The sequence below is a fragment of the Neovison vison genome, chromosome 4 (assembly GCF_020171115.1).
Source record: "Neovison vison isolate M4711 chromosome 4, ASM_NN_V1, whole genome shotgun sequence".
Lineage (NCBI taxonomy): Eukaryota > Metazoa > Chordata > Mammalia > Carnivora > Mustelidae > Neogale > Neogale vison.
The window spans coordinates 41,552,152-41,578,993 of NC_058094.1; the positions used below are offsets into that span (position 1 = coordinate 41,552,152).

The following is a 26,842-nucleotide window of genomic DNA, read 5'->3' on the forward strand; positions in this document are numbered from 1 at the left end:
AACAAAAGCTTTCAAGTCAGCCAGACCTAAAGTCAAATTCTAGCTCTGGACAGCCATCTACCTTGTGTTAAGAAGTTATTTTCTCATCGTGGGTAAATTTGCAGAGCTGTAAAGATGAAATGTTTGGGATATGAAGCCATTAACATAGTGACTGACATTCCTCAATATTCACTTCACTCTCCGTGACCCGGGAGGAAAGGTATTTCCTCACTGGACTGGCCTGCTGAGTGTGGCTGTTCCGCGTGTTCCGCAGACGACGGTCACCTGAGCTCCCGGCGGGCCTCCAAGAGGGAGGAAGGGAGGAGGCAGGCCTGATTCCTGCCCCCTGGTGGCTGAAGGGCAGCCTGCAGGCTCAGTACAGCTAAAACCACAGGCCCTCCAAGGCTCGGACTTGACAGCACGCAGCACAATGGGTCTGGGCTGCTGGGGACAGAGGTGGTGCCCCTGGCAGGATCTGAGCAGCATCGAGGTGCCCTCGCCCCCCAGCAACGTCTCATCGGTCTGTGAGCCACGTACCCCCAACCTAAAAATCCGCTTTCTCGTCAAGTAAACAGTCAGCTCCTATTGTTTGCAAACCAGTGTACTTCTGTAAAACTAATAAAACTAAAGAATAGTGCCATAAAATTATTTTAATATTTGTTTCTCCATGACTGAATATACAATGATAATGGAAGTAATGTATTCTTCTGCTGTAAAGATGGGTGGAATATGTCAAAATCCACCCTCTGAATTTTCTTTAAGTAGTCCTCCAGGGCAACCTGGAAAAGGAGAGTAATAGTCATGAGGTCACAGAATGATTAACGTTTTCAAAGAAATTAAAGAAAAGGTTTAAGTATTAAGGCTATTTTAGTTTCCCTGAGATGGTCTTCCATGTACTAAGAACTTAAATAAGAATTTTAAAAGGGAGAGAGAAAATAAAGACATCTAAGAAGTTTCTATTAGACCAGTAAAACAGGACCAAAGAGCTAGTACTAGAAATAACAACTCAATTCTGGTCATAACTTATAGAAAGTAAATTTATTATAATTTGTTTTATACAAAATATGTAAAATACTACAGAAACTATTGTTTGTCAGGTGTAATTACTAGATTCTGTAGAAAACAGAAGGGGTATTTTAATCAAGGACACTGAACGCCACCACCACCGCCCCCTCCCTGCCTGCACAAATGCATTGTGCCATGAGGACAAGCTTAAGTTGTTTGTAAAAAAAAATTATTTTGTGGAAAAGTTTTGTTTTTTTTTTAAAGATTTTATTTATTTATTTGACAGACAGAGATCACAAGCAAGCAGAGAGGCAGAGAGAGAGAGGAGGAAGCAGGCTCCCTGCTGAGCAGAGAGCCCGATGCAGGACTCGATCCTGGGACCCGGAGATCATGACCTGAGCCGAAGGCAGCGGCTTAACCCACTGAGCCACCCAGGCTCCCCTATTTTGTGGAAAAGTTTAATGGGTCTCTATGTTCTTGTTAGAAAACAATCTGCAACCTGGGAGAACCACCGCAGGTTCCCTATCCATGTAACCCCATACTTCCCCCCATCACACAAAACTTCATTAAGCTTTCGTGGGGGATAGGGAGCAGGATGGAAAACAGCAGCAATGGGCCATCCTCTTTATTTTATGGTTTTCAGTTATTTTTATTAATCTGTACATTTTAAGTTTATTGCAATAACTTGATTGAAGAGAGAGCCACTTAGTTTTGCACGGCACAATCCTGAGATTGTGCCTTCTCCTGCCTTCTCCGTCCATGTGCACAGCTCCCCCTAGTGTCTGCAGGACAAGCTGGGCGATCCCACAGAAGCCCCGCTGGGGATTCGGGAGAATATACAGATGAGCCAGAAGACAATAAAAGGGATTGTATTTTCTCCCAGACTCTTTTCCGACACACAGACAGACAGGTGTACGTACAAATTTAGCATCTATGTTTTAAGCCCTAAACTTATAGATATGTACAACAGGAGACATGTGCACTGTCTGTACATCTGCTCTGTGTTGTAGTAGCAAAAAACCTGCAATCCAGGTCTTTGACAAAAAAAAAAAGCACTATTCACACAATGAAATATACCGCGGTGAAATGTGTGACCTAGACAGAAACAGGTATGACCCATTTTTATAAAGCTCAAAACCAAAAAACTAAACAACATGTTGGTTAGGAATATATAAAACGGGGAAGAGCCCTTTCGGAATAAAAGCAACAGAATAATAAATTCAAAATTCAGAGAGCTGTTTGGAGGCAGGCAGAGGCAAGGGGATGAAATGGGGGAAAGAACATAACTGTGGTTTGATGGTGACCTTCTCACTCCTGGACTGAGTGTTGAGCTCATGGGTGTTTGTGGTGTGATGCTTTATAATGTACACACATACGTAGTTAAACCACATTCACTTGCAGATATCAAATATTAAAAATTTTTAAAGAGAATGAAATAAAAAACTTTGAAGATATTTTAGTGTACTTTCAGGTTTTCTCTTTTTTTTTTTTGAAAAAAGAGCTCAAGTTATTCATAACATTCTGTAACGTTAAGTGACCAATAGTTAATATTTTGTGATCAACCTTCCATCTCTAAGAATTCTACGTTCACTTTAATAGTTTATAATATCTAATTATAAGGAACAGTTAATGAACTTGAGGTACCAGCACATGATAGAATATTATATAGCCATTAAATAGTAGATTTGTAAATATTTTAAACAATGTGGCTAGATGCTTGATAAGTAGGACAATGACATATAAAGAGTGATTTCAACTATACACAAAAATTCATTAAAAAAAGAGCAAAGAGGGCACCTGGGTGGCTCAGTGGGTTAAGCCTCTGCCTTTGGCTCAGAACATGATCTCAGGGTCCTGGGATCGAGCCCCACATCGGGCTCTCTGCTTGGCAGGGAGCCTGCGTCCTCCTCTCTCTCTCTGCCTGCCTCTCTACTACTTGTGATTTCTCTCTGTCAAATAAATAAATAAAATATTTGGAAAAAAAAAAAGAAAAGAATAGAATAAGCAGTGGTTATGTTTGGGTCTCGGCATTACAGGGGAGTGTTCTCTCCTTCAGAGAATGTAGTTTTTATAATTAGAAGAAAATTCCATTAAAATACAGATGAGGGACACCTGGGTGGCTCAGTTGGTTAATCATCTGCCTTCGGCTCAGGTCATGATCGCAGGGTCCTGGGATTGAGTCCCACATCAGGCTCCTTGATCAGTGGGGAACCTGCTTCTCCCTCTGCCTGCTATTCCCCCTGTTCATGCTCTCTCCCTCTCTCTCTGACATTTAAATAAATAAATCTTGGGAAAAAATACAGATGAAATCTGACCTCAAAATCAGAGCTCCACTGGCCATTCACAAACTAGGGTTTGACCCAAAGGAAAGTCTGGCTAATGGTGTACACAAACACACACACACACACACCTTATAGACCTATGCAGTCTGGTGACTCCCCTCACATGCCCCAGAATCACAGGCATGGCTGTCACCAAAAGCAGAATGTAATGAACAAAACCCACCAGAAGGGAGGGAAGCAAAACAAAAATCCCATGCTAAAGAACCGCATTGGGAACCTTACAAAAAATAGAAAAAGAGATCATGCACATCTGTTTCACTAATTAAACAGCCTTCTCTGTGAATCTACTTACCGTCTGAAGAAAAGCAGGAAATGCTTTCACAGGAACACTTTTGTGGAAGGACCTAGCCTACAAAGGAGGACAAAAGGAAACTGGCTTCAAATGTAGATATTTCTGGAAACAAACACTCTGCCTCTGAAAGTGATCACAAAGCAACACTAGAAGTTTAACAACATGGCTACGGCCTCTTTCAAAGACAAGAAAATAGCTCTCTTGCCAATTAAAATTAATTTCTTAAGCCTAAGGGACTCGGGAAAAAGTACTTTAATAAGAATCCCATTCTTCCTTGCGGACTGGCTTTGGCCTTTTCCAGCTGCCTTATAACATCTTACCACTTTGGCCCCCTAGCTCTCTAGTGAGGGGTGGGGGGAGAAGTACTCGCATCCAGGAGACCCCGCATGGCCCTAGCTTAGATCGTGGCATCTCCTGGTTACAGGAATTTAAGAGCCTCCTAAGTGATCTCCTGCCTGCATTCTCAACCTCTCATCAGTTCATACAGTTTGGCAAATGAACTTCCTTAGTCACTGTTTTATTTTTATGTTCTTTATCTTAACTCCCTGATACACCAAGTCTTATGTCTTCATTTTGGAGTTCCGAGGCCTCCACACTTGGCTCCGACCTCACCTATCCCACCTGGCTCACCAGGACCCCTGACTACGAAGCCGTGACCCACTCACGCGGAGCCCATCATCCTGCACTCACCAAGCCCGCTCCTGTCTACAGGTCTTCGTTTATATTGTCAGACATCACCTCTACTCCCTGACGTCTTGACCCCCGCATTCTGGTTTTCCCCTCACCTGTCTATTAAAATGGCTCTTTTCAAGATCATTCACAATTTACTTAAACCTCCATACCCATCTTTTCAACCTCTCTACGGCACGCAAAATTTTAATACTCCCCTTTCTTAGAATTTTCTCCTCCCTCGGTTTCCCAGAGATTGATTCTTAGTGCATCTACTTCTTTGATCACTAGTTCCTTCTCGTTCCAAATAAATGGCCCTTACTCCTTCGACCTGAGAGGCAGAGGTAAGCCTCGGGGTCTGCACCTGGTCCTCATGTCTAGATGTACATTCTCCTGAGACAATACCATCCACACTTAGAGCGTTAACCATAGGCTTTCTATGTGGATGACTCCCAAATCTCTATTTCTAGCTCTAGCCTCCCTTCAAAGTCACAATCCAGCAGTCTTCAATAGCCCCTCTCCCTGAATATTCTTGAATCCCCTTAAATTCAGTGATGACCAACAGCTGGTCCAGAGGCGACTAATCAGCACCGGCTGTCACGGTAGCCTCTGAATGGCACCATCACTACCTAAACTTGAATTCCACAGCCTTCCCTCTCCCCGATCCTGCCACAACCCAGTCTGTCATCGAGTCTAGTTGACTCCACCTCTGCTGTGTGTGTATAAATCGGTATACACATCCACCGTCTCTAAGTCAGATCCTCTTTCTCTCTGTCCTCAATAAGCCTCCTAACTGACCTCCCACTTCTCAGATTCGTCTCCCGCACTGCTGGCCAGGTTCTCTCACGTCCAGCACTACTGTCCCTGCTCTACTTGATGGTGACAATGAGGAAACACGTCACTTATGACATGCCAGGCACAGTTATAAAGTCTTTATACATGCTAACTCCATTTATCCAAATCACAGCCCTTTGAGTTAGGTACTGATATGACCTTCTACCCAGAGGAGGAAACTGAGGCACAGGGGTTAAGACCATGTGATTAGTAAACTGCAGGGCTAGGACTGAAAGTTCCCGTTCCAGAGTCCGCTGTCCTGTCTCCCATCCTCCAGTGCCTATCAAAAGCCTCCCAAACTCCATACTCTTTCTTCAGCCGACCTTCCAAACCTGTTTTCCAGGGTCCTAGTTCACGTAACCTGCAAACTAGTAGTTTTCAAACGTGGCTGTCTAAAATCATTTGGAAATTTTAATTCCTGGCCGCATCCCAGATTTACTGTATCTCCAGGGTATGTGGCCTGGGAATCTGTTATTTTTCAGGTGCCTTAAGTGTCCATCAACTGGGACTATTCAGGTTCCGACACAGGGCTTTCCTGCTTTTATGATTCTGTTGTGTTCTCAGATCTTACCTAAAACTCTGCTAATTTTAAGTAATTTCTCATCTAAAGTTCCATGTATTTTATTTATATCTCTGTCATGACAGATAATTGTGCTTCAGGAAATTTTTTAAAAAAAGATTAAGATGGACTATCTGCCTTCAGAAAGCTTACAATCTGATTACCTATTTACTATTTCACAAATATTTACTGAGTGCCTATAATGTACCAGGCACTTTAGATGAAGCAATAAGCTTAGAACTAAACAAAGTCACTTACATTCTATGAGGTGCGAAGGCATTAAAGAAACTGTTAGTATGTCAGGCAGTGAAAAGTGCTAAGCCAGGTAAAGGGATTGAGGGTGATGGAATGGGAGGAAGTTATTTTAGATATGGTGGCCAGGAAGGATCTTTCTGATAAGGTCATATTTAATACTGACTATGGGGTTGGCGGGGTGAAGGAGTTGAAGGGTAGAGAGCATCTTCCAGGCAGATAAACAGCAAGAACAAAGGCCCTGAGATTTGCAGGTAAATGACAAGTATTTAGAATCTACTGAAGCTCAAAAAAAAAAAAAAAAAGCAGAGGTGGGAGGTGGTTCACAGGAAGAACCAGGAAGAAATAGCATCATGAGAATCAAGGAAATAGAAATTTCAACCAAGTTTTCACGAGCCACTAAAATAAAGGAATGGTTTCAGGAGAATCAGGAAGGAATAGCATTGCTGGAATGAAGGACATAGTTTCAAGAAGGCAGGGGGCTGCTGGCTGGCTCAGTCAGTGGAACGTGAGAGTCTCGATCTCGGGGTTGTGAATTCAATCCCCACATTGGGTGCAGAGATAACTTAAAGATAAAATCTTAAAAAAAAAAAAGGAGGGGCAGGGGAGTCAACAGAAGACAAATCACCGTGTGAGAAAACATGAAGAATGAACCTTTAGGAAACACCGAAAGTGGTATGCAGGAGAAATCAGGAACCAGTTTAGGAGCCAAGTCAGAGAACCAAGGGGAAAAGATAGCAGAAAGTTTCAAGGAGGAAAAACTGTGTGTGGTGCCAAAAGCAGAAAGAGTTAACATGAATGAGAATTTCCAGTGCCCATTAAATGTGGCAATAGGATTATTTAGTAGGGCTTACTACTGGAGTGGGCAGGAGGGAAGTGAATGATGGCACAGTGAACAGTGCCACGGTGATGCTGGCCTTGAGGGAACCATGAATGTGAACCACTTACTCACACAAGTTTCACTGGGAGGGGGAAATGCCATGGAAGGGTCCACAGGCTGCCCAGAAAGGGGGCGAATTATCAGGCCAGCTGCGGATGCTGAGGACATGAGCTCCCGGGAAAGGAGCCATCAGCCCTGGCAAGGCAGAGACACACACCCTGCCCCCTGAGAGCAAGAGCTGGCGGGTGCACAGAGCAGACAGGAGCTCGGCGAGGAAGGATGGGTTCAGCCACTGAGAGGGAGAAAGCGGGACCGTAAAAAGCAACAGGCCCTGAGATAAATCTATTGGGATTTCAGCGAGAATCAGAATAAAGGCTGGGGACAACAACCAGTCTGTAAGAACGGCCATGTCTAGACATGGTCATCTCTTACATGGTTTGGGCGAGAGGCTACTTACATGCTTCAGGTGCAAGTGGGCCTGACTGGCAATGTCATAGATCACATCTCTCACATTTTTATCTTGGTTCTTCCGTAGAAAATCCTCTTGGGAAACACCATGCTGGGTGGGAAAGTACGTATCACATTGGGAATCTAAAGGCACACTTTAACTTAGTTCAAGAAAAACAGGTGGTAGAGAGTGTGTTCAGTATAATGCCTATTCTGTTTTGAAAATATATGTATTGAAAATATATGTATATGCACATGTGTGTATACAGACACACACACACACTCCTAGGAAGAACAAGATGTTAGTTCACCACCGCTGCAGGTAGAACAAAACTATACAAGCAAGAAAACAAACACATGAATCCATCGTGGATCGAACTGCCTGATTGATAAAATTCTGACTTGCTAACCAGAGCCAAAAAGCAATCAGCATTCGTTTCAAAGAGGTTACTTGAATAGATGAAGCAAAGAACCAAGAGACCATGGCCCTCCCCAAGTTCCCGAGGTAAATCATGAGAGGAAACAAGTAACGGTCTTACCAGCATACAAATATCCATGGGAAGGAACACCCTTCTTCTGCTTCCATGATAGGGCGTTGCTCTCAAGCAAGTCACAATGCCCTGGGCTTTTCCAATGTGACTCGCGGCATGATCTGCATGAATGTCCTTTACACCTACGAGTTCAGAAATTGAGCGACAGGGCTGCTCTTTACTCCTTAAATGCACAACAACTCAATAGAAGCAGCTTGGAGAAACCACTTACACATGGAAAAGCAGGTGTTGATCCTATGTTTTATATCTGAAAAACAGTACTTATTTGAGAAAATTGGGCATGAAAACAAGCTGACTGTTTACCACTGAACAGGTTTCCGAATCTCAACTTTTAAATAAAAGAGTCATCGTTGGACTACAACACACCGAGAACACATTTGGAATTTTAATCAGCTGTCTTGGAAAAACATTACAAGTCTTCCATTTCTTCTTTTCAATGCCATTTCCATATGACCTCATTTTAAGTATACGCTTGACAAACATTCTGCTCTTTGCTCCCTCCTTTCATTGTGTTGGCAAACATGTCCCTGGGTGTACAGGCCGAAGAGGCCTGGGAATCTCAATAGGGACTTGTGTTATTCCTTTAGGGTGACAGAAAGATATACGACCTTCTTCAAAAGAGAGGCTATTGTCTTTGGTCAAAATAATTTCATTACAAGAAGACTTCACCAACTTAGAGTCAGATGAGAAGTATCTAAATTCGTTTTTTTTATTTTTCAAGAGGAAAGAAAAAGAAAAATCTCATAAAAACTTTGAGAAATGCAGTTTTATATTTTCTACTCTTTTTTTTTTTTTTTTCAAACGTGGGGAAGTATTATCCACAGGGAAGGAAGAGTCGGGCCCCAGGCCTTTCAAATTGTAGGGGACGCTTAAAAAAGGAAAATCATCTGCGATTACCAGAGTATTAATTACAGCATTCCCATGAGGTAGCTAAAGTACTTTTATGAGAGCCTGAATATTTTGATTAGTCTGTACTCCAAAGAAAGCTACATATTCCCCCTCTTCGGGGAATAAAAGAATAAAGAAAAAACTGTTCATTTATCGGTGGTACAAAGAAAAACTTTGGTGTTACACTGACCAGACTGCCAAATTATGCAAAAGTCAAGTCTGAAGTGTATTTTCTTTGAAAAAGAGAATATAAAATAGAAAAAAGACTCACCCAATATTTCTAGTGTTAAGTAAAGAAGAGCGCTCTGTGTGTTTTCAGCGTAATTTTCCAATTCCTGGATATTACGGTATGCTTTGTCATCCAAATTTTTTTCCTATAGTCAAAATGGAAATAAAGTTTGATGAATTGTTAATGTATTTTTTTTTTTTAGAAAAAATTTTTTTTTAAGATTTTATTTATTTATTTGACAGAGAGAGAAAGTATAAGTAGGCAGAGTGGCAGGCAGAAGGAGAGGGAAAAGCATGCTCCCTCCTGAGCAGGAAGCCCGATGTGGGCTCAATCCCAGGACCTCGGGATCATGACCTGAGCTGAAGGCAGACACTTAACCAACTGAGTCACTGAGGTGCCCCCAAATTGTCAATATTTTATAAAGAAAAGGTACCATTTTTTTGCCTTAAAGAACTAAAAAAGAACTTTAAAAATTATATATTATTTAGTAAACAATAAGATTAAAATATTAAAGTCCTACACATTCAATACTTACAAATCATCCCTCAAAATAATACCTTGGGACTAATGTCAATGCACCAATCACCACAGCCATGTGGTTAGCTTAATTTTTAATTCCTTTGAAAGCCCAAGGAATACTGAGAAACAAACTTAACTGAGTTCTCATTAAGCACTTTAGACATTATCTTCTTAAACCTAAAAACCTCCTCCCAAAAGATATGGGATTTATGCTTTTTCCATGTTGCAGATAAAGAAACCGAGTCACAAATATATTATGCAATATGCCCGAGGTCACATAGCTAGTAAATGGTGGGGTTAGGATTCAAACCCATACATTTTAACTGCCAAGTCAATATTATTAATAAAAAAGATGCCTAGAAAAGGAAAGGAGATCATAACCAGATCCCTCCCCAAAGAAACCATGTTCAATAAAGTAACAGGGATGATTATGTTACCTGATCACACTATATTCCAGAAACAGAAAAATGTAAATCTCAGAGCAAGAACATCTGGCTGCTGCTTTTATAATATTTACAAAGACTCTATTGCTAAGGAAATACACCCTCCCCTCCTGTTTTTTGTTGTTGTTTGTTTGTTTGTTTGTTTGTTTTAGAAGAAAATGGCACCAGCAACTATCCCAGGGGGAAAAACTTATGTCTAGTCCAATCTTTTACATTTTTTAAAAGTTGAGACTTAATTCACATGCCATAAAATATACCCTTTTCAAATGTACAATTCAGTGGTTTTTAGTACCTTCACAAAGTTGTGCAATTATCACAAAGATCTAATCCCAGAATGTTTTCCCTACCTCAAAAAGAAACCCTGTATCCATTAAGCAGTTACTTCCCATTTCCCCCTTCCCTCATCCGCCAGCAAACCACTCATTTACTTTCTGTCTCCATGGATTTGTTTGTTCTGGACATTTAATAAAAATGCAGTGATACATGGGGCACCTGGGTGGCTCAGTTGGTTAAGCGTCTCCTTCGGCTCAGGTCATGATCTCAGGTTTCTGGGACGGAGCCCGCACGAGGCTCCCCGCTCTGTGGGAGTCTGCTTCTCCCTCTGCCTGTCCCTCCCGCTTGTACACACATACTGTCTCACTCTCTCTCTCTCTCTCTCAAATAAGTAAATAAAATCCTTTTTAAAAATGCAGGGATATGATACCTAGTTTTTTTTAATCTGCCTTCTTTCAGTTAGTAGATGTAAGGTTCATCTGTGTTGGAGCCATGTATCAGTACCTGATTCTTTTTAACTGAAGAAATTATTAAGAATATTCCATTGTATGGATAAAAACATTAGGTTTTTATTCATTCATTGACAGACTTTTTCCCACTTTTGGACTGTTACGAATAATGCTATGAACATTCACATGCAAGTTTTGTACGCACACACGTTTTCATTTCTCTTGAGTACAAATACAGGAGTGAACTGCTGGGTCAATGGTAACTGTGTCTAACTTTCTGAAGAACCACCAAACTTCTTCCAAAGCGGTTGCGCCATTTCCCATTCCCATGAGCAATGCATGAAAGTCTCTAATTTCTCTACATCCTCACCAACACTCGTGACTGTTCGTCTCTTTTATTACAGCATCCTAATGAGCGTAAAGGCGTCATTTATTCTGGTTTTGATTTGCATTTCCCTCATGAAAAGATGCTGACATCTTTTAGCTACTTATTAGTCATTTGTAGACCTTCCTTACAGAAATGTTTACTCAGATCCTTTGCCCAAGTTTAAACTGGGTTATTGGTCTTTTTATTGTTGAGTTATAAAAGTTCTTCACATACCCTAGATACTTGTTCCTTATCAAATATATCACTTGCAAATACCTTCTCCAATTCCATGGGCTGCCTTTTCACTTTCTTGAAATTTTTAATTTTGTTAAAGTCAAATGACCTCGGTTTTTTTTCTTTTATTGCTTAGGCTTTTAGTATCGTATCGAAGAAATCACTGCCTAACCTGAAGTCCCAAAGATTTATGCCAATGTTTTTTCCTAAGTGTTTTAGTTTCAACTCTTGCATGTAGGTGTTTGATCTATTTGGAGTTAGTTTCTGTACATGGTGCTAAATAGGCATCCAAATTCATTCTTTTACATGTGGATATCCAGTTGTTCTGGCATTATTTATTGAAATGGTTATTCTTTCCCCATTGGACTGTCATCACACCCCTGTGAAAAAAATCAATTAACTATAAATATATGAGTTTATTTCTGGGCTCTCAATTCTATGCCACTGATCTATATGTCTATGTCACGCCATTACCCCAGAATCTGACTATTAACTTTGGAGCTAACTTCCTTCTTTTTCAAGATTGTTTTAGTGATTCTGGGTCTCTTGCATTTCCATATGGATTTCAGGATGAGCTAGTCAGTTTCTGCCAAAAGGCATCTGGAATTTTTATAGGGACAGCATTGAATCTAAAGATCAATGTGGGAAACTGATTCCAGTCTTTGGAACATCCCTCCCTACAAATGCCAAATGTCATTTTCCATTAAACCAAAAAGTTATCTCTGTCTTGAATTCTCTGTCTTTACCTCACAAAAACAGAAAACACCTTTGGGGCTTGGGTGGCTTAGTTGGTTAGGCCTCTGACTCTGTTTTGGCTCAGGTCATAATCTCATGATCTTAGGGACATGAGATCGAGCCCCCCTACCCCAAACACACACACTCCACACTCAGTGGGGAATCTGCTTGAGATTCTCTTCCTTTTTCTCTGCATTCCCCCCTCAAACGCACTCGTGCATGTGCTCTAAGATAAATAAATCTTTAAAAAAACAAACAAAACAGAAAACACAGGAAAAACAGATCTTTTTAGTGCCAAATAATGCTGTAGGCCAGCTGAGCAATTTTTTTTTAAATGCTGAATAATTATCTCCCATTTTGGCTTACAATATAATTACTATAGCCTATGGATATTAATGGGTTGTATCCAAATAAACTAAACATATTTTCATGTCAACAGTATGTGATGAATATCAGGCTGATGAGGACACTGAGCCAGCAATGTGTCAGAAAGATTACGTAAGTTAGCCCAGGACAGACAGCAATTTGCATGCTTCATTGGACCTAGAACTCAGTTCTTAGAATCCAGTATAGTACTCCATTCTGTAGAACCATCAGACTTTCCTTATTTCCTCTACTATCTGGACAGAGATTCAAATACTGGGTGTACATAAAGGTATGTGCATGACTACTTAAGTTTGGATGGTATTAAGGAACTATCTGTCATTTTTTAAGGTATGATCATTTATTGTCGGTACGTTTCCTGAAAGCATTTTTTTAAAAGGTTTTATTTATTTATTTGACAGAGAGAGAGATCACAAGTAGGCAGTGAGGCTGGCAGAGGGGGAGGGGGAAGCAGGCTCCCTGCTGAGCAAAGAGCCCGATGCAGGGCTCAATCCCAGGACCCTGGGATCATGACCTGAGCCCAAGGCAGAGGCTTAACCCACTGAGCCACCCAGGGACCCCTGAAAGCATTTTTTTAATCTTTTCAAGATACATATATATTTGCAGATCAACTAATATGCTATCCGGGATTGACTTTACAATAATCCCTAGAGTTTAATGAGAGGAGTTGGTAGAATATAGATGAAACAAGAGTGGACATGTGTTCCTAGCTAAAGCTGGGTTACAGATACATGAAAGTATATTACATTCTCTCTACTTTTGTATAAGTCTGAACGTTTCCATTAAAAAAAAACCAAACTAACTAAAACCCACAACACAGTAGCACATGGCTGTGCACACATATGCCTCTGCCTGGTGCTTCTGTTTGCCTGTCTGACTCAAGACACGGAGGCAGGGGGCTGAGGTGGGTGGTAGGCAGTGAGGGAGAATGGACAGAAGGGAACAGTCCTCTAAAAGTTGCCTTCCTCCAAAATATAACACACATATTAAAACATTTCCTCCCTGAGGAATTAGCTTACAGATTAAAAAGGAAGAAAACACTTACAACCTGAGCACTTTCAACTTACTCTTTCATCAATGATTTTCATAAGCCATCTTTTGGTCAGATTATGTCTTTTGACAGCCTAAAAAAACAACAGTGTTGTAAATTTTTAGAAAGTACTAGAAATGACTTCAGCAGACCTTAATAAAATAAACACACCAATGAGGAAGTGGAGATGCAACATGGGGGAGTTAACGGGGTAGGAGAAGAATAAATGAAACAAGATGGGATTGGGAGGGAGACAAACCATAAGGGACTCTTTATCACACAAAACAACTGAGGGTTGCTGGGGGGAGGGGGGTTGGGAGAAAGGGGGTGGGGTTATGGACATTGGGAGGGTATGGGCTATGGTGAGTGCTGTGAAGTGTGTAAACCTGGCGATTCACAGACCTGTACCCCTGGGGATAAAAATACATTATATGTTTATTAAAACAAACAAATAAATAAATATATTTTAAAATAAATAAATAAATACATAAACATACCAAGTACAAAACTAGGTAAGGAAACATTTGTAATAACTCATCACCAGATAAACAGCCATATTAAAGAAATATCAGGGGAAAAGAGAATGTCTCTAGAAAACATTTCAAAACATTTCCAAGAACAGATGATACATCCAGAACATTTCCACTAGACTTTTTTTCTTATGCTATTAGTAATTTAACAATTGCACTTTCAAAACAAAAACAAAACATGAATTAAATATGAGCTTCTGTTACATGATGCGTCTTAACTTCTATGCTTCTTTATCTCATGTAAACTTTTTTCCACAGGATGAAAATCCTACTTAGTGAAAATAACCACTTCTCCAAATATGGAAAGTATAACTAAAGGTCTAAAGAAAATAATTCACAGGGCACAGTGTTATCTTAGCAAACAAAGACACTCAGTAGGAAAAAGCACATCTAGTGCTTAGATCATGGTCTCCAGGCCCATCCCTCCCAAAGGAAACGAGGCTCTTGGAGAAATGTGTGATTCCAGAGTTGGGGCAGGGGAGATTCAAGGTGATCCTAGAATATTTTACTGTGCTAGAAATAGAAAGTGCCCCCCCAAGTATGGGGTACACATCAAAAGGACACAGGAGCCAGTCTAAAAGGGGTTCTACTGTCCAAATCTGGGCCAGCTTGAACACCAAAATAATTAAATATAGTAATGAATTCTAAACTATGGAAAAAATAATTAATGAGTTTGTAGCAATAATTAATAAACAAATGAATAAACAAACACAAGAGGTTGAGGGCTCTTTCTTATGGTAGAATGTGAAGTGCCAATCAGTAATGTTGACGGCATGCTAGAGTCTGGAAATTATCATTTTGCAATTGTCACAAGACTGAATCAGCAAGAACCATCCACAAATGCTAAGTTTAGGAAGAAACTGAGGAGGCGCAGGATACATGCATCGTCTTAAAGTCAGTTACTCTGTAAGAGGAATTATAATTATAGGTTGGGAAAAACAGGCAACACCTTGACCTTGTGATGAAAATTAACAATGCCAATAAAGGACAGACGGACAAAGTGTGCCTCCAGACATGATACCCTGAGAAGAACATGTCACCTTTGCAGTATTATGGCCAAACACCCATAAACCAAAAACATTACGGAATCCTAATACTGCTTTATTCTTCATGTGTCTAAGTGGAGTGAGGCATGTCTGATCTTTGCAACCATCAAGCACCATTCCTGGTACATAAAGTACTCAAGAAATATTTAACCTCTGAAAGTCAGATTCCTGTTTACTCAAGGCTAAACCCATACCAGCTGCAGTTCCTTGATCACAAAATATAATTCTTCTGTCTAATTCTGGAGGAAATCAGAGAGCAAGGTAAAAAACAGGTATTTAATATGAAGCAGAAAATCTGCTGAATAAAGTATCAACAATTTTAGAAACGGAAGCCAAATAGAATACAAACGTTGGAGGGTGCCTGGGTGGCTCAGTGGGTTAAAGCCTCTGTTTTCGGCTCAGGTCATGATCCCAGGGTCCTGGGATCGAGCCCCACATTGGGCTCTCTGCTCAGCGGGGAGCCTGCTTTCTTTCCTCTCTCTCTCTGCCTGCCTCTCTGCCTACTTATGATCTCTATCTGTCAAATAAATTAAACAAACAAACAAACAAACAAACAAACTTTGGCTATAAATTCAAACTGCAACTAACATTAATACACAGAGAAATGAAAGAGTCCATATGAAACATGTATGGAATTACAGCTATGCAACTATTTTGTACCCTTAAAGCACCAATGAATCACTGTGGCAGAAAAGTGCTCTCTGAACAACACACTGTCACTCTTTCCCTATCCGATCTTCCAAAAGAACCTGACCCTCTCCAAAGAACCAATGGAAAGTTTTACTGGACAGTGGTCCAAAAAGCATATGCTCCAGCAAGATGGGGAGGGGGAGAGGACATGAATGGGGACAACTGCTCTGTACACTCCCTGCTTCTTTCAAATATTGACACGAACCTCAACACTGATCATATCAGAAAGCTGGCCAACAGCAATCATCCAAAATTAAGCAGCTGGACAAATTGGTACATTTGTAAACATTCTACAATTCAGATATGTCTTCTGTTTTTTTTAAGAGAGGCCAAGAACATCAATTTGTGTTGAGGGAAGCTCTGGTCTTCCACGATAATTCCAGGCAAAGGCCAGGACTTTCGATGCAAGTCTTAGCAAGAACCCCCACTGCAGTGACGCTTGCGTGTAAAATCATTGTTTTTCTGGGCTTTCGAGAAACTTTTCTTTAAACGGAGGCACCAAGGTGGAGGTTCTTAAAGTGAGATGAACAGAGGTAAACAACTAATCTAATACTCACAGCTTCCCATCCACTCTTTCTTCTCAGTCCCCAGTTGGGGGGGCCTGGCTTTCCATCCTTACTGGGGCTCTGTGAAGTCAATCGGGGGCCCAGGAATGGGGCCTGCCTCTGCTGGTGCGCAGACCTGAGAAGAGGGGCACCCCTGTCAGGTCTGTTCAGTGGTTCCGTCACAGAACCTATCTTTCCCTACTCATGACACTACAGTGGGGACACAGAGCAGTGACAAAAGACACCTAATTCCCTTCCTTCAGTCATGGTGTAGCGTATTTCCAGACTCTGCAGGGCTGCTCCTGAATGAAGGATCCATGTGAAACTATTTGCTAGATACATCTAACTCTCCAAAGAATAGGTTTCCATTCTCTAATACTTCAGATTCATCAGTGAATATGCAACTCTATCAGACTCAACAAGGCAGTTTTATATTTGGGTGGAGACAATGGTGAGGGCAAGTCTCCCTTCGCCAAAGATCAGTGTGTGTTTTTCAACAGCCCACAGTATGGACTGGAACACTAGAAAAAGGAGCTGCTGGGCAGATAGAACTATTAACCTGCCACTGCTTCAAAATCTCTGGGGTTTAATTTCTACAGCGAATATGTGGAAAATAAATATATAATTGATAACACAAAGAGACCAGATTCCTCTTTTCTCCTTCAATAAAGAAATTCACTGAAGATCTGCATAAATTATTAGCAGATGATTTTAAATTCCTCGGTCAAAACTAGCAGAACTCTGAACATTACATGAGCCTAAGATTATTTTCAGGATAGATTCCCTATCACCACTAGCTGAATTGTATGCATCAAAAGGTATGCTTAAAAAAAAAAATTTTTTTTTGCTCAAATAACACTTAAAAATTAAAAGTAGCATTTTGTTTTTGTTTTTTACCTTCCATAGCTCGAGGGCCACAGGCTGCTGGGGTGGGTTGTCATGGTATATGTCGTCCACTGTTTTTTTCCAAAATTCCATTCTCATCAATCCAATTGTTTTCTCAGAGACAGAGTCTTTAACCTGTAAACAGCGTTCAAATACCTCAGTAAATGCACTCTTCACAGACTCAAAATCTGTATCTGTGACTGCATAATCACAGAATTCAGCCAAAAACTAAGTTTAATTCTATACAGTTAATTTTTCCTTGAAAACTATATATAAATTAAATTATTGTCATTAGGGGCACCTGGGTGGCTCAGTGGGTTAAAGCCTCTGCCTTCGGCTCAGATCATGATCTCAGTGTCTTGGGATCAAGCCCCACATCGGGCTCTCTGCTCAGCCGGGAGCTTGCTTCCCCCTCTCTCTCTGCCTACCTCTCTGTCTGCTGTGATTTCTCTCTGTCAAATAAATAAATAAAATCTTTAAAAAAAAAATTGTTGTCATTAAGAGTTTCCTAAGTAAAACCTGCAAATTACTTCCAATTATTTTCGAGGTTTGCATTCCAAAATAGGAAATATTCTTCTAGAAATAAATTGCAGGGGCGCCTGGGTGGCTCAATGGGCTAAAACCTCTGCCTTCGGCTCAGGTCATGATCCCAGGGTCCTGGGATCGAGCCCCGCATCGGGCTCTCTGCTCAACGGGCCGCCTGCTTCCTCCTCTCTCTCTGCTGCCTCTCTGCCTACTTGTGATCTCTGTCTGTCAAATAAATAAAATCTTTTAAAAAAGAAAGAAAGAAAGAAAGAAATTGCAAGAAAAAAACATATTCGGGGGGGAAACATTAAGATTAAAAGAAATTTGATAGAGGAACCAGTTGCTGTATGTGGAGTTTATCTGAATCCTGATTTGAAGAGAAAAAAACAACTGGGAAAAATCTGAATACTGGATGTTTAATGATATTAAGGATTTCTTAAATTTTTAATGTATGACAATGGTGTTATAGTTACTTTTTAATGAGTTATCATCTGGAGATACGTACTGTAATATTTACAAAAAAAATTTATCTGAGACTTATTTCAAAAAAACAGAGGTGAGGAGGGGATAGGTGCAGATAGAGATGAAAAATCAAGATTAGCCATAAATTAGTACCTGGTGGAGCTGGGTGATGGGTTTATGGGAGTTTATTATACTACTCTCTCTAATTCTACATATGTTCAAAGCTTTCCATAATAGAAAAGTGTTTTAAAATAAGTGGAAGAGAAGAAAAACCATCTTCATTGATTAGTGATGGTAAAATTATTTCCAAGTCTGGCAATAAACCTAGGAAACAGAACCGGGGGCTTTCTAGATTAAAGCAGGGAAGGAAGTAACATGTATCAAATGTCCAGGAGTGCCAGCTCTTTGCTAGATGTTGTCCCAGAGATTATGTGATCACAGTCCTCACCACAAACCCGCACAAACATACCCATTTACAAACAGAGAAATTGTGGCTTAAAAAAGTGTAGTTTAGCTCATGCTCTGCATGCTCAGATCTCTTATAATGGAACGAGAAGGGTATGCAAAAGACTACGGGAGAGGGAAGCAGCTGACTACAAAGGGGCACATGAGGGAATTTTGGGGGGTTGACTGTTCTTTTCTCATGACTATGGTGGTGAATGCATGACTCTATGCATGTCTGAAACCTATAGAACTGTATACCACAAAAAGTTAATTTTATTATATGTACATTTAAATAAACTCATTCATTCACTCAACTAAGTAATTTCTCTCTCTCTCTTTTTCTTGAGAGCGCATGCATGCAAGTGGGGAAGGGGTGGAGCGGGGGGAGAGAGAATCTTAAGCAGCTCCACACTCAGCGAGGCACCCTACCCAGGGGCTCAATCCTAAAACCCTGATATCATGACAAACATTAAGTCTGTTAGCTAGTTTATGTTTGGAATTGAATTGGTAAACCTAAATAGTGGGACAAAGAAATCACCAGCAGAGACCTTATGCACATCTAACATATAACTGTTATTTCTTTATGGTTCAGCATTAAACACATTATATCACCATTTTCGCAAATAATTTTTTAAGGTATTTTAATACCAGCCTGAGCCAGTTCCACATTGAAGGCCCTCAGTGCAAAAGCAGAGCTTCTGGATTCTGCAGGGAGCAGCAGGGAGCATAAATAGCCTTCATAATCTCGTTTCCTACAACAAACAGGCAAAAAAAGACAAGTCACTTTTCACTTTCTAAACTGTACACACAAAAAATGCTGACTAGAAGTAACTGGAAAAAAAAAAAGAGGTTTCAATTCAAACTAGGCCTGAAATTTCTTATATTTTATACTTGTTTCTTTAAAATTACAAAAAAAGTAATTGCCCCAGAACAGTTAAAAAGAAACAATCTCCATTAATTCATTAGGATTTACATAGTATTTATAATTCTTATTGTTTCAGAATCACTTTTAGTAAGAATTCAAATGACCTACTGAGGTAGAAATCAAGAAAGTAATACCAGCAAATACTGGTATGAACTCACAGTTTTTAATACACAGATAGGACATAAGAACAGAAAGTAATATGGACATGTGGGTTTGTGTGCCTGGGTGTACACTTAGGTTTCCCAGCAGCATCTGCTGATGGAACCTAGGAGCAATGATACTCCCCACGCACCCAGTATCAGAGAACACACCTAACACCTAGATCTTTGGTTTCTAAATATCATTCTTCACTAGAAGAAACTAGGGCTCATTGGAGGAGGGACTAAGTCCAGGGTGGGGGCAGGGAAAATACAAGGTAAGCCAGAAACATCTTCTTGGACAGAAAGTAATGAAATATTCAGAGTGGAGGGACTTTTCAAAATGACAAAGACACTGACATTCTCACTGACAAAGCCTGGGACAATCTGAGCATCAAAAACAAAAAATAAAAACAAAAACAATGAGAGTAACAGAATGTAACAGAATGCCATAAGCCCATACCAATATAAAAGAATGGATGACTAGGAAGAGAAGGAAAATCTTGACAATAGTACAATGCCAAATTGTACCATTTGATAATTCTGATAAATCTAGAAGACATGCTGAAAATTTTTTAAATAAGCATTTGATAACTATCAATCAGTCAAAAATCATCAATAAATGTCTTAAAATGTTAAATGGGTGAAAGTTTGACAGAAACAGAATGTTGATATATCCTGTGAAGTATCTTTTCACAAAATACACAAAAATACAAAAAATACTAATTAACATTCTTATGAACTAAATTTATAGGGGAGAAACCCAAAAGATATCTTTTCAGCCAAGTAATAAAAGGTTTGCACCACAGAAATAGGATACTCAACATTATGTACTTCCTGAAACGTGACTGAGAAAAACACAGTGTCGCTTCTGTGATATTCCTGCCAAAAATGTATAAATCACAAGGAAACATTAAATAAACCCAACTGAGAAAAACTCTACATAGTAACTGGCCTGTTCTCTTCAAAAACCGTCAAGGTCATGAAGGATAAGGAAAGACTGAGAAATTGTTCAAGGCTGGAGAAGACTGAAGAGATTTGACAACTAAATGTAGCATATGATCCTGGATATATGAAAGTCATAATTGAAAAACCAGTAAAATTTGAATGGAGTCTGTAAATCCAGTAGTAATACTGGATTGATTTTAATGTCCTGATTTTGATGGTTGTACTACAGTTATGTGAAAGAGGACCCTTGTGCATATTAAAAAATACCCACCAAGGGGCACCTGGGTGGCTCAGTTGGTTGAGTGACCAACTCTTGCTTTTGGCTCAGGTCATGATCTTGGGGTTATGGGATCAAGCCTGATGTCAGGCTCTGCATCTGGTAGGAAGACTGCTTGAGAATCTCTCTCTCCCTCTCCCGCTGCCTCTCCCCACTCACACACACACTCTCTCTCTAGCTTGCTCACTCTAAAATAAATAAATAAATAAATCTTAAAAAAAATACACACCAACATATTAAGGGGAGGTAATGGGGCATCATGTCTACATCTTTTTCTCAAAGGGATCAGAATGTTAACAATGAGGGAATTTGGATGAAGAGTATATTGGAACTCTGTGTACTATCTCTGTAATTTCTATATCAATTTGAAATTACTTCAAGATATAAAGTTTAAAATAATATCCTTATTGGGACGCCTGGGTGGCTCAGTTGGTTGGGCTGCCTTCAGCTCAGGTCATGATCCCAGCGTCCTGAGATGGAGTCCCACATTGGGCTCCTTGCTCGGTGGGGAGCCTTCTTCTCCCCCTGCCTCTGCCTGCCACTCTGTCTGCCTGTGCTCGCTCTCTCTCTGACAAATAGATAAATAAAATCTTTAAAAAAATTAATAGTATCCTTATTATATACATCATAGGATGACTGCCTATCAACAAGGCTACTTCACTATAATATACTGGAACTTTATTATAACATTATTTCCTATAAAACAGTAATCTAAATAAAGGGGGTCCAACCTCCTTCTATGGAGTTTAGGTACTGAAATTCACGCTACTCCCACATTTCAATGGCTCACTTTTTTTTCAATTTAATTTTCTTTTTTGAGACAGAGAAGAACAATGTGAGCAGGAGGGAGGGGCAGAGGGAGAGAGAGAGAGAATCTCAGACTGGCACCATGCTCAGCGCAGAGCCCAACATGGGACTTGATTTCACCACTCTGAGGTCACCACCTGAGCTGAAATCAGGAGATGGACACTCAACTGACTGAATCACCCAGGGCCTCCTCAACTGGTTCACATTTTGTTGTCTGCCTAACAGAGAAGTTAAACCTCTTCTAGCCACAACCTTCACAATTTCCTCCCAACTTCCACATAGACAAAAGGAAGCAATAATGACAAGTAACGGTGCTATCACAAAATAGCTCTACTAAAAAAATTTCACCATAAGTGGCTACAGCTGCAAAATAGACAGTGTGGGCAAAACAGCTCTATAATTTATATTTTTACATACATACAGATATATTTTAAAAATTTAATTTTAATATAAAAAGTCTCTGAACTTCAAAATTGTTTAAAACACTAGGATGTTAATATGAAACAGTGAGAAAATAGTGACTTGGAATCAAGACCACTATCTTTTATTTCCATTCAAGTAGTCGACAGAAATGATACCTGCCATATCTATTTCTTAACTTGCAAAATAAGGCTTGATAACCAAACTGTTTCATATCTCCTAAAAATAATATGTGAAGTTCTTCAGGTTTCTTATAGCAAAATGAAAAATGAAGACATACTAGTATGGTAACAACCTTTGGGAAATAAGATACTCTACGCAGAGAAGGATTTCCCTGTAAGGTTTCTTTTTTTCTTTCTTTCTCTTTCTTTTTTTTGGGGGTGGTGGTGGAAATTTTTCTAAACAATACTACCAACTTCTTTATACTGAGTAAGGTACACTGAATATTTTATCATTTCTTCATCACTCAGGATCGCTGTTATAAATACTGATTATTGGCAGACAAGGGTATCTTAAGTAGCCAAATAAGGTCCAGTTACTGGATAAGTATTCCAGATAGTGAGAAATTCCATACTATGATGGTTTTATACAGCAACGGGGCCAAGAACCTTTCATTTTCATTCATTCATTGTAACATTTATCCAGTGCCCACTATGAGACAGCACTGTGTTAGACGCTGAAGATAGGTATAGACTTCCAGGTCTGGTAGAGAGAGGCAGACATAAGAAAGATAAGCATATCTGGTGTTAGGACTGCTGTGCTAGTTCTAGTTCCATAGACCTGTGCCATCAAGTCACAAAAAGGTGGTTCCCCAGTGAGGCTGTAGGAGAATGCACAGTACACTTTCAGACATCACCACTAACACCTCCTTACCTCCTTATAGCACTAATCCCAAGGCCTGAGGCAGCCTTGGGGTTTCTCAAAATGATACCCCCAAGAAACCTATGTAAATTAGGTTTGAGATATTCCCAAGAACCTAGCCTCCTAGCAGAGCTCTGGCTGGCTAACCTGAACATCTGGCCTGGTATCTTTTTCAGTATTTGGAGGCCTTTCATAACATACATGCCCCTAACAACCCTGCCCAGATCATTTCAGAGGTCAAATCCTGCAAAGATTAATGGTCAGTCAGAAGCTAGAAATTGTAATCTTTCTTTCAAGTTTTTGTTTTTATTTTAAAACTACTATTGTGCATATGTTCTGTGCCAGCATTTTTATATACATCATTGCATTTAACCCTCATAACCAGGCTATAAAGTAGTAGAAATTTACAAATGAGGAAATAGCTGAATCTTAATGTGAGTAACTTTCTCAAATGATGGACCTAGGATTAATAAACAAGACGAGGTCTGCCTGTAAAATCCAAGCTTTTTAATAAATCACTAGAGTCAAAGGTGTCCATCCCACTCAAATACCTATATGGACAGATTAAGTATCTGCCCATTTGTAAATAAATATTTGAGAAAACTATCATGTGATAACCATAGACTATTACTGGAAGAAAAGTATGATCACTATATATACATATATATAAACACACACTAGTGTATATACACAGTGTATGTGTGTATATATACACATATATATACTACTGTGTATATGTGTGTGCACACACACACATATATACTACATACATGTAGTATATGTATGTGGTGTGTACATGTACTATATGTAATGTATATGTAACATGTGACTACATGTATGTAGTATATCTATTTCTACATATATAGTATGTGTATACATATACACACACTGCATATATACACTAATATATGTGTAGTAATATTTATGTAATATATTACTACATATATGTAGTGATATATATTATATGTAATATAGTGATTGTACTATTACTTATACGTAATAATACATAAGAAATTAGGAAGAGTGAAGGTGCCTGGGTGGCTCAGTCGTTTAAGTGTCTGCCTTCAGCTCAGGTCATGATTCTGGAGTCCTGGGACCAAGCCCCACATTAGGCTCCCTGCTCAGCAGGGAGTCTGCTTCTCCCTCTCCCTCTGCTCCTCACCTCCTCATACTCTTTCTCTCGTTCACTCTCTCTCTCAAAGAAAATAAAATCTTAAAAAGAAAAAAGAAGTTAGGAAGAGTGAGTATTCACCTCCGGATAGGGAAGTTAGGATACTGCAAGTGTCAAAAATTGCACTGGACGGAGCGCCTGGGTGGCTCAGTGAATTAAAGCCTCTGCCTTTGGCTCAGGTCATGATCCCAGGATTCTGGGATCGAGCCCCGCATCCTTTCCTCTCTCTCTGCCTACTTGTGACCTGTCAAATGAATAAATAAAATCTTTAAAAAAAAATTGCACTGGACAAGTGGATATGGGTGGTAAACACTTTGGCAACTTGTGTCTTTTTATCATGAAAAAATGATTAAATATATAAAAATGAATACAACTTTTTGACAGTTTTGGCTTTTACAAGTTCTTATCGCTCTGATTTCCACAACTGTTATCTTGTTTCAGTTATAAGTAATAAATAGAGTGGGACAGGAACATTATTTTTAAAAGTGATTAAAAACAAAATTCTGAAATGCATGGGAATTCTGTTGTGTTATGCAATCTTTTGCTAAAATGAAATTCAAAAACATTGGATTTATTAGCCTAGTCAAATCCAAGGTAGCTTAATTATTCTAGCACTTCTCAGAAGTTAAAACCAGGTACATTAAGAATTTCACCACTGTTGTTGTTTTTTTTTCATTGCTTTGTTTTTGGGTTTTTTTTTTAAAGATTTTTATTTATTTATTTGACAGAGCACAAGTAGGCAGAGAGGCAGGCAGAGAGAGGAGGAAGCAGGCTCCCCACTGAGCAGAGAGCCCCATGCAGGGCTCAATCCCAGGACCCTGGGATCATGACCTGAGCCAAAGGCAGAGGCTTTAACCCACTGAGCCACCCAGGTGCCCCATTTCACCACTGTTTTAAATTAAAGGCAGCAGAAGGGCAGCAGGTCCTAAGCCACTAGTCTTTGCAGTCAGGCCCAATTCCAAGGCAGGAGCCTGCCCAGATCCACTGGGTCACCTGGTGACCTGATTCCATGTGCCAAGCCATTCCGTTGTTATCAGGGTGAACAAAATTGTCACCAGGCCCTGACTTGATGAGACTATTCTACTGAATCTCAGGCAAATTCCCTAATCTCTCGAAACCTTCATATCCTCATCCATTACATATGATAATAATGGCCTATATTGTACTCACTGGGCCCTTGCTTTGTGCCCTGTTCTAAATGCTTTAATCCTCAAAACCCTCAATGGTAAGGTCTACATTTTTGCCTCAATAATTTTTAACGAAGAAAAAAAAAATTGTAACGAAGGTAAGTAAATCACTTGTACTCTGCATAGTGCCTGACACGTAAGAGCTCACTTAGGTAAAAGTCGTCTGTCGAATTTTTAAGAAGGTGTGCATGCAGTACGTTTAGGTAAAAATTAAGTTTCAGTCAAGGTGACAGACGAAGGAGTTTTGCCACAATTCTGTGACCGCCGTGAAAGTTCCCATGGCCTCACTCCCCGCCAACCCGAGCGCAGGAAGGCAATGGGGTCCGCTCGCCCGGGCCAGCCCCGAGTCCCGCCGCGCCCGCCCGGGCCCCCTCGGGCAGAGCCCCGACCGCCAGCCGGGGCAAGCCGGGCTCGCTCACCGCAGCAGCTCCATGCAGTAGCGGTCGGAGCCCAAGGCGCCTGCTCCGCTGGCCGCGGCCACGCTTCGCGCGGACCCCACGAGCCCCGGGAGCCGCCGGGCTCGCGCCCACAGGCTCCGGGGCGGTCGGCGGCGACACAGACAGGGAAGGCCGAGCCGCAGCGGGCCGCAGGGTGAGCGCAGCACGGAGGCCGCCATGACACCGACGCCGCGTGCCCTTCGACCCCGCCACGCCCCCGCAGGTCCACGTGCCCGCCTCTCCGCGGGGGCCGGCAGGCCAGGGGACGCAGCTCGGAGCGGAGCCAGGTGTCGCTGTGGTCCTCTGCATCTGGGCCGCCGCCGCGCTCCTCTGCCCTGTGGGTTCCAGAAAAACCCCGCCGAAATCCGGTGGACTCCGCCCCGGCTCTCCGCCTTCCTTCCAGATCCTTCTGAAAATGTATTCATCGAGGTAGGAGGATAGAGAATATGGTATTTGACAGTTTATTAGCTTAACTTACAACTTTTAAGTATTTGTCACATGATATGTGAGCTTTCTTTGGTACTCTTACCCGCGGCCTTTCAAATATTAGAGCTGGGTCTAGTTGCCAAGACCTGCCCTGGTCCAAGCCATCCCTGCCTCTGTTTGGATCCCAGTGACACCTGCCAGGACTATTCATGCGGTAACCAGACAGGTTCTTTCAAATTATCCATCTGATCGTGATCCTTGCTTGCTTGACAGCCTTTACTGTGCATTGGATAACACCCCTCCACGATTATGGCCTCTACTTTTCAGCCTCAACCCTAGCTATTTGCATTTGTGATTCCATCTCCTTAAACCCAAAAGAGTGTACCCTGTTGCCTGGACCTTAAGAACTCCAGCCTGTTCACCCTGCTTTAGTTTTACTCCCTGAGACCGCCTCTCTGCAGCCTGCGCAGGACCTCAGTTCCTGCTGCATCATGTTCTCTTTTCCCTCTGGGCTTCTGTCCTTCAGCTCTGACAGACACACGCTAGTGTTTTCAATACCACAATTTAAACCTGATCCGTATAATGAATACTGTTTTTCTGAAAATAAATAAATTGGGAAATAAAATAAAATAAACCTGATCCGTAAAAAAAAAAAATCACTCATCTGATATCTCCAGTTCTGAGCTCCTGCCCAGCAGGACGTTTCTATCCTGACATCTTACCATTACTTCGAAGTCCACAGGCTAAAAACCAAATCA

The 26,842-nt window shown here is 40.7% G+C and overlaps 1 protein-coding gene across 4 annotated transcripts; it reads right to left on the reverse strand.

Moving 5' to 3' along the window:
• Positions 1–614: 614 nt before the first annotated feature.
• NDUFAF6 (NADH:ubiquinone oxidoreductase complex assembly factor 6) lies at positions 615–25,837 on the reverse strand. Of its 4 annotated transcripts, XM_044245263.1 has the most exons (9): positions 25,641–25,837; positions 19,141–19,240; positions 17,070–17,192; positions 13,399–13,455; positions 8,970–9,072; positions 7,799–7,932; positions 7,270–7,371; positions 3,619–3,675; positions 615–758 (listed from the first exon to the last, which is right to left on the reverse strand). In XM_044245263.1, the coding sequence occupies exons 1-9, from the start codon at positions 25,835–25,837 to the stop codon at positions 630–632; spliced, it is 1,002 nt and encodes a 333-aa protein (XP_044101198.1). In that variant the 3' UTR covers positions 615–629. The 4 variants fall into 4 exon arrangements, with proteins under 4 accessions (XP_044101198.1, XP_044101199.1, XP_044101202.1 ...); XM_044245264.1 differs by lacking the exon at positions 13,399–13,455; XM_044245267.1 differs by lacking the exon at positions 25,641–25,837 and having other exon boundaries at positions 19,137–19,235.
• Positions 25,838–26,842: the final 1,005 nt, after the last annotated feature.

What these genes read in the sequence shown, in the direction of transcription:
- NDUFAF6 (XM_044245263.1), bottom strand. Translation starts at nt 25,837, where the DNA reads ATGGCGGCCTCCGTGCTGCGCTCACCCTGCGGCCCGCTGCGGCTCGGC. An exon ending in TACTGCATGGAGCTGCTGCG is followed by an intron (nt 19,241 to 25,640) that starts GTGAGCGAGCCC and finishes TGTTTGTTGTAG; the next exon opens with GAAACGAGATTATGAAGGCT. An exon ending in CTTAACACTAGAAATATTGG is followed by an intron (nt 7,933 to 8,969) that starts GTGAGTCTTTTT and finishes CTGAACTCGTAG; the next exon opens with GTGTAAAGGACATTCATGCA.